This window comes from Mchenga conophoros, linkage group LG8, assembly GCF_057382185.1.
Source record: "Mchenga conophoros isolate Kocher_MC1m ecotype Shallow Benthic linkage group LG8, M_conophoros_male_GT1.1, whole genome shotgun sequence".
NCBI classification, from domain to species: domain Eukaryota; kingdom Metazoa; phylum Chordata; class Actinopteri; order Cichliformes; family Cichlidae; genus Mchenga; species Mchenga conophoros.
In genome coordinates this window covers 9,920,123-9,932,956 of record NC_140533.1, presented here as the reverse complement: position 1 = coordinate 9,932,956, position 12,834 = coordinate 9,920,123, and the positions used below count along the sequence as shown (strand labels likewise).

Sequence of the window (12,834 nt, the reverse complement as noted above, 5' to 3'; positions counted from 1 at the left end):
AAATTTTCCCTCTATTCCAATTGAGCAAAGCAAACCCAGAAACGGGGAACTGTGTTTCCCAAAAGCTCAGAGAATGCTTAGTGAGGCAGTGAAGGTTAAGTATTCATTAAACCAAGAGGAAAACAGATGCAGCGAAAATCAAATCCACAGCATCCATCCATGTATGCATACGGTTCACAGAGAGAATGTGATGGGAGGACTGATGAGTTCATCTCGCAATATAAACACATCTACGCTTTACTACACACCTAATCTGTATTTAAATTGCACGCACACACCATCTGCATGCGTGCATAAATGCACTCTGACATGACTTCGCATTCTGAGCTTATTATGCAACAAATGTAGTGGCCGATTTGCTTTCATCCGTGAACGCGAGCGACAATGTTAACAATGACAGTAAGTGACACAGAAGTGTTGGTAGCGTAGATGCGATACTCTTTATTGTTCAGTCCCTCTTTGCTGTGACAGTGATGGATAAGGCCAGGCCGCCGACAAAAGGCAAGGACAGAAAAGTACATAAGAACAAACGAGGCATACTACAAAGAGAACAGTTTGGCTGCAACTCAATAAGCCAATTTCACTTTCTTTGCTTGTCATCACTCTTGTTACCAGCCTCAAGGTGCAGCAAGCAATTACGGGGGAAGGAGATGGACTCATTTGAAAGAATACTGATGTACTGAAAACTCTACCCAAAAAGAAGGGAAGCTCCACCACTGAGCATTTTAAGACTACCTGAAATACGTAAAGAAGTGTGTGATGTGCAGCAGTGGTCACAGAGTTTCAGTTTTAAAATAAGCCCTGTGGAGTATTGAGTGCTTTTTCTCCAAAATAAAAGAATTGCAAAGCTTTTTTTTATGTTTTAAATATACTGCATTGTTTACATCAACAGGAGATCGGGAGCCTTGGTCAAAATAGAAACAGCGTGTATATGGATGCTTCATAGTGCTATAAAAACCCCAAAGCATATCAATCAGCTGCTTTAAGGGTTTCTTAAGTCTTAAATCACAAAAGCTTTTTGTTATTAGCGGGAGCTGCACAAATCTGATAAATTAGCTCCTTGTTTCTGTCTTTTAGGTTATATTAGCCACTAACAGCTAAATGCACCCTAAACTTCAACTGGAGCTGTGTGAGCTGTTTGATTAATGTGGACACCATCCAGTCTAAAGCTCAGTGATGGCGGCTTTCTGATTGATGCTGCATACAGTTGCTGTACAGGACACTACCACATATATCGTATGAATATTTGTGCTGAAAAGTTAAATGATTCCCACCTTCACTGTAAAACTGATGAATGAACAGCTGCTTTTTTATTACTACAATGAACACACGACATGTTTGCTAGCAGTACAGATTACACACAATCATGATCTGTGGGCTTATTTTCTATAAGGCAGTTCTGCACCTGCAGTGTTTTATTGTATCACAGTCATATAAAAGGAATGATAATAACTATCTCAGGGATTAAAAACCTGTATGTATTGATGAAAGTCGTGTGACAGTTTCCTGCCACGACTGGAGTGTTTAGCAGCGGCTCGATACTAGTGAGGGTCGTTTTTTGTGTGTTTTAGAATATCAACTTAATTAAAAACACACGAGGCTTATTCTGTTAACCTCCCATCAACAATAGTCAGGAGTGTTTACCACTTTTGCGAGCCGCCCCCTTTGATACAAGTTTCCCAAAGCCCTTCTAACACAATCACTCATTTGAACGTAGTCCGACTACTCTTGCGTAATCTATGCATATGCATGAGCTCCTGCTTTACACCACACTTGATGCTTGGCAGCACTTTGCTTGCACTCTAACAAGCAGCTTTTCTTCAAGTGTTTAGTCATTTTTAAAACATTCATTTGCAACATAACACCGCATGAAAATCTTGCTAAGACACATTAGCAAAACAATCATTAAATATTGAATTGCAGTTCAGTCAGTCGACCTTTGATAATCACCCATATTTATGTAATGAATAGGAGGGTAAACCTCCAAAACACAGCTATTTCACAATCGTGTTTCCCACCTCCCAAAAACAAACCAGTTTAAAATATAATTAAAAACAGAGTGCAATGATATGCAAATAATTTAAAGACCCATATTTATTTGAAAATGGATGCAAGGACAACATATCCAATGTTATAACTGGTCATTTTTCTAGATATTTTTGAAAACGTGTCTGTTTTAAATATGATGTCTCTTGTCCCAAAGACACAATGTTTTCCACTAACTTGCATCATTTTAGAACTGAGGACACCAGCTGCTGTAGTTCTAAAAGTGAAATATTTTATTAATCTTACTTTTTAAAAAAATAAGATTTCTAATGTTTCACAGTTTAGAGCCTCCTTTGTCATATCTTTTGTTTTAGTTTAGTAATAGGTCTGCACTGCAGGTTGGTCAGATTAACAGCCGTGCTGTTGTGACAAAATGCATTGTCTTGGAGAAATAATGGGTCAGCATTAATGGTGCTTTATAAATGTGCAAGATGTGCCTCAGTGCTTCCTGTGTACCATTTTCAATATCATGAAATCATTTGCAGATGATCGCGTTCTGTTTATTAGCATTTTACAGAAAAGTCAACTTTTTCGGTAAAAGAGTTATTTGGTAAATTTTAGTGGTATTTTGTTATTTTACCATTTTCTAATCTTAAAATATGTACGACACGAATTGATATTACACAAGGACAAATGTACTGGCCCATCTCATTACATCTATAGGAGCTGCTCTATCATGGGAACCGATGCCATGAAGCTCCTGGTGCACAGTTTCTAAGCTGATGTTAACACCTGCAGATATTGAGTCACTTTTATGCACTGTGTGCCTCAGCACTCGGCAACACTGCTTTGTTACTACACATAGTCTGCAACTTTGTGGCTCGAGTTGCCGTTCTCCTAATGCTTCCTCTTCTAAGTGATACCTCTCACAGTTGGTTGCGTTTGTAAAATTTGCAAAGGTGGAGCACACTGCTAGGTTCTTGATTTTATAGACCTGTGGCAATGGGACTGAAAACCCCTGAATTCGAAAATAAAGAGGTGTGGGCCAATATTTATGTCAATATTATGTTTGCATTTACTCATAAAATGTGGCTGCTTTTATTCTAAGTCACAATCGTGGTTATCCCAAACCTTATAACCGTGCATCAAACTAAGATCACTGGTTATGTGATCATGTATTTTTGAGAGGACATACGAATTTACACTCATTTACAGCAATTCATTCATTTAGCAAGGGGCTATTCAAAAACTATGAAGGAAAGGAAAAAGGAAAGACTTTTTTTTTTTCATTTTTAAGAAAAACTGACTCCCCAGACTTTTTCACAGTCTCTTAGATATTTTAGTTTACCAGTGGTGTTTAAACCAAATCCTTTACCGTGATTATTAAATTGGATTTCTAACTTCTTTTGATAATTACTGCACCCATGGTAACATTAAGTTATGTTACACATATCACAGATTTTCTAAGTCATATAATATATCAGAAGCAGGAAGAAGGAATGCCCGTTGCCTGGTGGTCCACGCCACTGATGGTGAATCAGTGTTGTCCATAAATGTAATGGCACTAAAATGCTGAGACATAAGCAGAGAAAAAAAATCATTTCCAACCAAAGACTTTAATCCCCCCCTTTGACCTCCTTCACATGCAAACCCGTTCCCTACCAACCCAGAGCAGGAATGCAGCTACAAATACTGTAGGCACTGTGACCATGAAATACTTTCACTACAAAACTTAAGAAAAACAACATGTCCCCATCATCCCAGTGTGTTTGAGAAAATAGAGAGGATTCCAAGCTAGTCCATGTGCAGCTTATAGAGTCTTACAAAGAGTCTTGGCAGAGAGTCTTTCAGTCTCTCAGTGAGGTAAAAGACACTATTTGATTGGGTCCATCAATAGGCAGATTCAGGGGAGCAATTCATCCCTTACTTAGCCAGGCAACACAAAGAAATCTTTTGATATTCTCCTGGAATTGCCTGCAGTGAAGGTTTAGGTGACCCAGGCGTTTTATCTGTAACGCCTTTAGTGTCCTTCAGATGCTCCAAATGTCCTTTCACACATTTGAGCCTGTGGTTCACAGTCCAGAGGCACTGCAACATCGTCCCCAGATCTGAGTTCGAAGGCCCTCGGGTTAAAGGTCACCACTCTGAGGTTCAGGTCTGGCTTCCTGGGTGTTCCTGCGGCCCAGTCTGGGAAAACGTGACGAAGTTTTCGACCGTGGCGTCTTGGCTCCGCCATCGTTGGCTTGGGGTGTGTCTCTAGATAAGAGAGAACAGCAGGAAGGAGAAGAAAGACACGTGGAGTTTAAACGAACATCTGCTGAAGTTTATTACCAAGTTTATTATTCAAACACACCACTGATGCTGCGTCTGGTGGAATAAATGCATCATTTCCCTTCTGCCACAGAACCTCTCCCCTTTGAAAACCAGCTAATAGATACATTTCCATTTTGCTTCTCTAATTGACTGTTTGTTTCCCTTTAGTTACTATTACTACATCTGCCAAGATTCTCTCTTGGATGGCTCATTTGCAGTTTACAAAGGATTCATTATTCAAAATTTGGAGCAATTTTTGAAACATGAGGTCATTGCTTTTAGACAGAGGGTGACAAGAACAGACTTCTCATTTCTAATTAGTGTGGTTTTTTTCTGTGACTAACTGATTAATTCAGGAATACCTGTAAGTACCACTACATGGACTATACACATGATAGTCACATGGGAATAAAATTAAAGAATTGTTTTTCCAATTCAATGCAATTTTATTTATATTGCGCCAAATCACATCAGTCGCCTCAAGGCATTTTGTATTGTAAGGTAAAGACAGTGAAATAATAGCAAGAAAACCCCAACAACTAGCCCCGCCCCCCATAAGCAAACACTTGGCGACAGTGGGAAGAACAAACTCCCTTTTAACAGGAAGCCAGCTTTTGTGTTGTAAAGCCACAGAGTCCTGTCATTAGTTGTGTAATTATAAGAAACGTGAGATCGAGTTCTAAAAGCCTCTTTTTCTTGGCTTACATATTTGCTTGGATTCCTAATCAAATCCTAAAACAAGACAAAATCCTTTAAACTGGATTACATAAACTTTTATAATATAAATTTATATAAACTTCTGCTACAGTGTGAAAAATGTTGCAGTATGTAAAGAAATCCATGGCTTGAGCTTTTGCAATGATTGTATAATCACTGTTAGTTTCACCCTTTTTTAATTTCAACCTGATGACATTGAACGAGAGCCACTTGTCTAACAAAGGAAATCAAAGGCAGGAGACCGAACACATCGAGTCGAATGCTTTCTCTGTGCACCTGTGTTCTCCTGCTCAGATTTGATTCCTTTCAGAAACAACCAGCAGCGACTGCAGCAAATTAATCATTATTTCTCAAATACAGCATATAAGCCAGTCACCTCTCACTGCTGCTGGTGACAAAACTGTGACCATTAAGTGTAAATAAAAAATGGACACAGTCAAAAAAAGTCAGCCATATTTTTTTGACACCTTTAGAAGCTAAAATTCAGCATCTCGGCTGCTTCACAACAAGCAAAAGGTGGATCAGACTGAGAAATCAGGGACACTGTATGCTCATATATACTTGGTCAATTGCAAAGTGGCCTCAACCTAAAGTAGACCCTTGTTTATTGTCAGTTTTGGCCTAAATGGGACCACTATTTATACAATATTTTTGATTAAATACCACATGACACTAACTTTAGGGCTTGAACTCATATCAGAAGAGTGTTTACTGATGTCTTTTTTGCAGTATCCTGCTGCACTTGGTTTCACCTTTGTTACCTGAATGCGCCATCTTTCTCATACACTCTGTGGCAGTGACTCTGTAATAGAAGCAGTGGGTTCAACTGTTCAAGTAGCAATAAGGAAGAGAGCATCTCCTTCTTGATGTCCAATTGGCCCAAATTAATGATGCGCCACAGCTGCTGGAGGTATGATTAAGATTAGCGGGGACATCTGAGCTATTCAATGTCAGGGACTTTCATTTCCACTCGAACAATACGGGCTAAAAATAAACACACTTGTGGCATGGTGAATGGGTGGAAGGCAGCAGGGGCAAAAAAGCTTCATGGTGGCGGATCCCAAAAACTCTGTCATGTTAAAACAGATGTATACATAGAAGGAACAGTCACAGCACAGCCCTGCAAGCATACGTTTGCATTCAAAAATGCAGTATATAAATGCATGGCTCACAAGTGTCTGTGTCATAATCATCAAGATCAGAGAGCTTTGGGCTACAGCGAACTGCCTCAGATCAATTAATATATGGTGAATATTTTTTCCCCCCTCTGGCATAACGTACATTTAGCAGTGGCTCAAGTACCACTTATTCCCAGACCTCCACTGCACCAGGCAGACTCAATCAAACACAGTCACACTATTTGAATTTGACAACGATTGGGAAAAAAACTGATATGATGGGGAGTTTTATCAGCAAAAATCATACTAAATTGAGTGCAGCATGCAGAGTTGAAACTGCAAGCCACCTCATTTATTCATAGCAAACTGTGTAAAATAGCAAAATGTGTCAAATTAATTAGGCCTATAGATTTTTTTTCCTGCCTCTCAGCATGTGTTTGTCCTCCATTTGGACACGATATTGATTTGTGCAGGATAATAACTTTCCCAGGCACTGTTGGAATATTAAAAACTTGAATGAAGAGAAATCTAATTAGAGTAAACAGGAGCACAAATACAAGCACGCAACTAAATGACTGCCTAACCCAAAGGTAGGTTATAATAAACAGTACAGTTTGAATAATTATCAATTCTCGGCCATACACACGCAAACAATGCACCACCGCAGTAAAAGGTTGTATACTTATTCTGAGGTCAAACTGCCTGAAACTCCTCAGCAGTGAGATAAAGGTCTACAAAACTCTTTTTTCCCCCTGATGCAGCAGGTCAGTAAGGCGAGAGCCCAGATTGAGTACCGTGTTCTGAGTAAACTGCAAAAGTGGTGAGGTTGAGCTGCATACTAAGTGGTGGCGAATCTAGGAAGAGGTGTTACCTCGTCACTGTTCCAGACAAGTGAGGAAAATTGCAGCATGCAAGACCGGAGAGAGTGTGGAGAGAGACGAAGATCTGCGGCCAGATAAGTGTTGGCCACCAAACAAAGTGTGTGCCTTATTTCTTAAAAAAACACAACAACAAAAAACACACTGCTGTAACTGAAATGGTAAATGAACTGCTTTTCTATGGTGCTTTTCAAGTCACAAAGCATTTTACACTACAATCAATGATTCACACACACACACACACAAGAAAAAAAAAAATCACAGCTAGGTCTGCCCATGTTCGCCTCATCATCAACAATGAAGGACAGAATCACCGACCTTCTGACTGCTGAACTAGGTGTCTATCACAGTGAAGCTGGTCATTGTTAATAAAACAAGGGTACATCCACGCTAGCAACTTTATAATCCTGCTATCAATTAAGCAAACGTACAGGACATTTATTGGCTCTTCTGAAGTAAGTTTTCATTTGAAAAATGATCTTAAAAACCAAATCAATCAGTAAAAACTCCCATAAAATTGTGCACTTGAAAAATAGACTAAACTGTTTATAAAGCATCTTCTGTTTGCTTTTCTAAACCTTAACTTTAGCATTTTTGCTACCACCATGTTGGTTCATTGGAGCCAGAAGTCTCCAAACTTGAATAAGGTGCCTAAATGCCAAGTTATCAACTGATGCTAGAAAATTCTGTTAAAATGCTCCAAAAAAGCTAAAGAAGTCACTTGAATTAGCTTAGAGCAGTGTTTCCCAACCACTGTGCAGCGACATATAGGTGTGCCATGAGAAATGATCAGGTGTGCCGTGGAAGATTATCTGGTTCCACCTGATTGGTACTCTCAGCAATTGGCTGAGTAATGGGCAGAACAATTACATTCTCTTCCACTAGAAGGCAGTACAGCTACCTGCTCTAATTAAGTGAGTTGCCAACTGCCAGTAAAACAAAAGAAGAGGCAGGGCATAATAGCGATAGCTAAATATTTAAAAAGAAAAAATCTGACCTGTGTCCTGGAGACAAACCGAGCTAATTCTGCTATACCTGGTGCACAGGGAAAAATGATCAATGTGCTTTTTGTGATATTTTTGTTTGGTGGTGTGCCGTGTGATTTTTCTAATGTGAAAAATGTACCGCGGCTCCCTTAGGTTGGGAAACGCTGGTTTAGACCTATCAGCTACAGCTAGTCAATCAAAGTGGCCACTGGACTCACTTTAAGCATCAACTAAATCCTAAATGGGTGAGTTAGAAACTAAACCCATTTTCTGGTTTTATTTAGTGAAGACAATCTTTTTAATGTGTTAGATTTATGCATTTTAACATGGGAATCTCTGGAAACGGACTCACTTTTCCTTTTTTTCCCAATTTCTTCCTACACTTCAACTCCTCATAAACAAAGTTTCAAGTAATATCAAAAAGCACAAAGCGTTTACTTTTAGAGCCTGCCTCATGTAACCACTCGAGGAACACTGCATGTTAATTTAAGTGTGTTGTGCAGTGAAAAAAAACAAACAAAAAAACACTGAAGATCACAGAAGATACAGCATACTGACATCAGATAGGATTTAGTTACACAAACTCTTTGTACTCTTTGTTTCGCATTAGAGACGTTTGAGCCTCTGGAAATAAAGACACCGTCCACTGTCACTTTAAAATCTCATCCTGTAACAGACTGCTGTGATCAAATAGATAAGCGTCAGTGCTTATGTCAAAATAATGCTAAGTAACGGGAACACTTCCAGCTCTCCGACACTTCGGACAAACCACAGGAGGAATAGTAGTGTTATAGCTGTTTAATGACTCAGCGATGGTAAACTTATTTTTGAAGTTTGTGACAAACAACCACGAATTTTCAGGTGTTGACGTCACTGCTTCAGCAGCAAAAAGCTGTCATATCAATTCTGGCTTTGATTGATGCATCTCTCTCATAGCGATCTTTGAGCCACTGAATTTTGTGTCTTTTTTCAATGCACTGCAAGATTTGTTATCTTGCATTTGTGGATCTTCAGTCTTAGTGTTTGCCATTGTATCTGCCAAATCAGCAACCATACCTGCTGGCATCTTGTAACCCCAGACAAATATTGGCTGTGCACAGTTAACAGAGGGGGCGGGGAAACAGCTATTAACAAAGTGAGCTGAAAAACTCATGTGCACAAATGCACAGAGTATCTGAAACTGTGAAGTAAACAATCGAGAGCTACTTTTGAGGTGAAGGTCACAGTTTATGTTAATGTTTCTCTCTGACACTGTGGTCAGATAATAGAGTGATGCATGGTTTCTTTAAAGGCCGAGCGCTACTCAACCTTGCGCCTCCTCCACCTCCAACCCCTCCCTCTTCCTCCATCAACAGGTTCATGACCACATTATTCAGGTGCTCATTCCTCACCACAGAGGTTAGACATCATGAAAACACCAAAGGCAACATTATCAAGGGCTGTTGAGATGCACGGCCCCTTACAAACCCACAGGAGTCGGTATTATTGTGGTACAGTATGCTGATCTGAGTTGATGAAGTGTCATCTACGATTTCACTGAGTCGTGTGTAAAGACTTCAGCGTCACTACAAATTACAACAAGAAGACAACAGCTATTCAGCAACTGACATATTTAGAGGCTCTCTGCTACATGCTACACGTCTGCTTGCACACCGACTACAAAGCTTAGTTGTGCGATGGTGTCACTACGGTTACACTACAAACCAGAGTTTTTTTACTTGTAGTTTTAATTGAAAACCAGCACAAATGAGCTTGTCAGCACGTTTGTTTTCCCTTTCTGCTCTAATACTTTGTTGTCTAAAAACCACACACAGAAAATATAAAATCTCAAGGACATGCTTTAAATGGGTACACACTGAGATGTACATCAGACACCAAATGACAAGGAAGGACTGCAGAAAGACTGCAGAGTTATACCACACACACAGACACACACAGACTCACTCCTGAGGTGAAAACAATATCATCCACGCTGGAAAAAATGTAGTCGTTTCATTTTGAAAGATGACGCCGATGTCTCGGGAGAAGAAACAGCATTCCACTCGGATGGCGCGACAGGTCAGACATGCTGGCTGATCGCAGTAAGTGGAAACTGATGTGAATATTGACAGGAAACGACTGGAACATCTCATTTTGAAATGTAGCCTGGGCGGTAGGTGGGCATCTGAGGCATCATACATTTTCACACTTGCTAGTCTGAGAGTGTGTGTGTGTGAGTGTGTGTGAGAGTGTGAGAGAGAGAGAAAGAGGGAGAACATACTGTGTATTTTCCATGTGTGAATATGAGTGTTAAAGTCAGGGAAAGTTTGTTTTCCAGAGACTTCCAGGATTCTGTCTGCTCGCTTGTATCCTGTGCAAACTCTTCACACAACACTAGTGACAGTTAACGCTTCCTACAAAATGTTGTATATTACAATGATATAATAAACAGAGACAAATGCCAGGAAGCTGTTATTTTTTTCTTTTTAGATGTTGTGTATGCAAACAGTGGTTAAACAAAACCTTTAAATAGGTAACCATGGGGACTATATTTGAGCTTCCTGTAGACAAAAAGCTAACACCTGCATTTGATGATAGATGTTATATAAAGGAAACTAGAAAATTATTTACATTACTCCCACTCAAATTAGTTGAGATTTTCTTAGAAATTTCTGGCAAGATTTCTCTCGGAAGTTTCTATAAGACGACGCCAACCTTTAACAGACACGATCTGAACATGTGCTAGAAGCTGTTACCTGAATCTGTTGCACCTACGCACACAACTGCATGTCATATATTTAAGCTAATATTCTGTTTTTCAGGAGCTTATGTGTGACCACTTACTGACAGAAAGGCAGCAGCGACAGCAGCGTCTCTTTGGTGGGGCTGGCTGTGAACTCTGGCAGCGTCTGGATCAGTTTGTTCATCACCGTGCGAAGGTAGCCCTGCAGCTGCTTCCTTCTTTCCTCCACAAACTTGGCATCCTGAGACAGATGAAGAAGAGTTAGTCTGAAATAGACACTGAGGTTAAAGCTGCACCTGAATACATACATCATGGACTGCGTGTGACAGGATAATATTTCCTCATAGCACCGAAACCACATATGACTCTGCCTTAGAATCCATTTTCTTTTGGACTTCTGACCTGCTGATTTGGGTTCACTTTAACTGCTATTATCAGTATAGCACAATCCCACTGCAAATACAGCAAATTTTATTGGAGGATTTAGCCAAGTGCCAATGAAGGTGGACGTTTTCAATGTTAGGTTTACTGCTGTTCAGCTAATAGTTAGCAAGTGCTTGAAGACTAGCTGGCATCTGACATGAAAACTACATGTGACTGTGGAAACCTGCTAACAACCACAGAAACTCCTCTTCGTGACCAATTTCATCTAGTGACTCGCAGCAATCACTTGCTATCCAGTGGTTGCTCGTGGCCAGTGATTGGTCTTTAGGCTCGTGAAAACTGAGGCGTAAAGTAATTTAAAAAATAAATAAAGGAAAAAAAGCGCGTGTACGCCATTAGAAGAAATCAATGTCAACATTTGGAAAGGTCAAAGAGGACCTTTTTGTAGAAACAATTGCAAATACTGTATACATTTACACATTTACATTTTTCTTTCTTAACTGTATTGGTGACAGGAAGTATGTACATTTTTGCACATGTGTAAAATGACATAGATCATGTTGTGACAAGCTGACCGGGACCGTGGAAAGGTAAGGAGTTGCAAATTGTGACTTAAAGACATGTAACTGACGTGCCAGATTCAGATCCTTTGCAGGTATCCTCTGTGATGAATGGCTTTCAGTTTTTCTAGCATCCATACAAACCAAAAGCACCCTGCTGACTCTCTGCCAGCGGCCAGGCTGTCCAATCCTTTCCAATCTGCTCTGACAAGAGATATTGCATAATCCAAAAAATAAAAAGCATTTTTTAGGATTACCACATTTATTATTTGTGTTGATTTTGTCGTTTCATTTCTGATGTTGATAAAGCGCAGTGTTCTGAGCATTCAGACCCGCTTCCACTGTGCGACTCTGAAGGCAGAGGCACAGAGCCACATGGCCAATGTGAGCATGGCTAATCGGCATCCAGCAAGGCTCAGAACAAAGCCTGGGCAATGCTCCGTGTTACTCTCTGGTGTTTTGGGACTGGAACAAACAGCCATTGAAGGAGGCCAATATTTCCCTTTTTTTTCCCCCCAACTACTGCTTCTCTTTTGATCTCAAATCCCAAAACACATGTGATTTAATTGTTATGGCTTGAAATGCACATGTGGTTCTTTTGAACAAGAAGAATGAATACCAAGGCTGAATATGCAACCATGGGAAAACAACGCTTTATTTTAAGAAGATACAGCATGTGATAACACATCCAAAGAACAACTCACAATTAAAGTGAGAGCACAGGGGTGATACGGTCTTTCTTTTTTAAAAACATCTGGAATGCTTGGTGAGTTTTCTCAAAACTCATTTTCCAAGGAGCAGCCACATTCACACTTCATTCCTATCAATGCTTAAGAAATAACTATGGCAAATGCTTATAAATAAAGACAAAGCAAACACCAGGAGTCTTCCAGCAGTTTTTTTAAGATAGGAAACCGTCTGTATACCTGCGACACGATGCCTTACAGACAAATTGTGACTCAAGATTTGTTCCTTTCACGGGAACAAATCCACACCTCACTGACAACTATATCACTTCTAGTTTGTTAAACAGTGGCACTGATGCTGATAGGACAGCGCAGAGCAGACAGAAAAGTGGGAGACGGTGAGAGAAAGACTCGTAGGTAAGTATTCATGTGCTGTTCCCAACTAAAAATGAACCCGCCTAAAATCTCACATTTGAGTTGCAAG

General features: G+C 39.9%; 1 protein-coding gene across 2 annotated transcripts in view; it reads right to left on the bottom strand.

Annotated features, from left to right (window-relative positions):
• Nucleotides 1–421: 421 nt before the first annotated feature.
• Nucleotides 422–12,834, bottom strand: part of snx29 (sorting nexin 29) — a 145,144-nt gene continuing 132,731 nt past the window's right edge. For both annotated transcript variants that reach the window (XM_085283943.1, XM_085283944.1), the window contains 2 exons: nucleotides 10,822–10,961; nucleotides 422–4,242 (listed from right to left, as the gene is read on the bottom strand). In XM_085283943.1, the coding sequence (XP_085140069.1) occupies nucleotides 4,116–4,242; nucleotides 10,822–10,961 (267 nt within the window). In that variant the 3' untranslated portion in view covers nucleotides 422–4,115. The remainder of the gene's footprint in view (nucleotides 4,243–10,821; nucleotides 10,962–12,834) is intronic.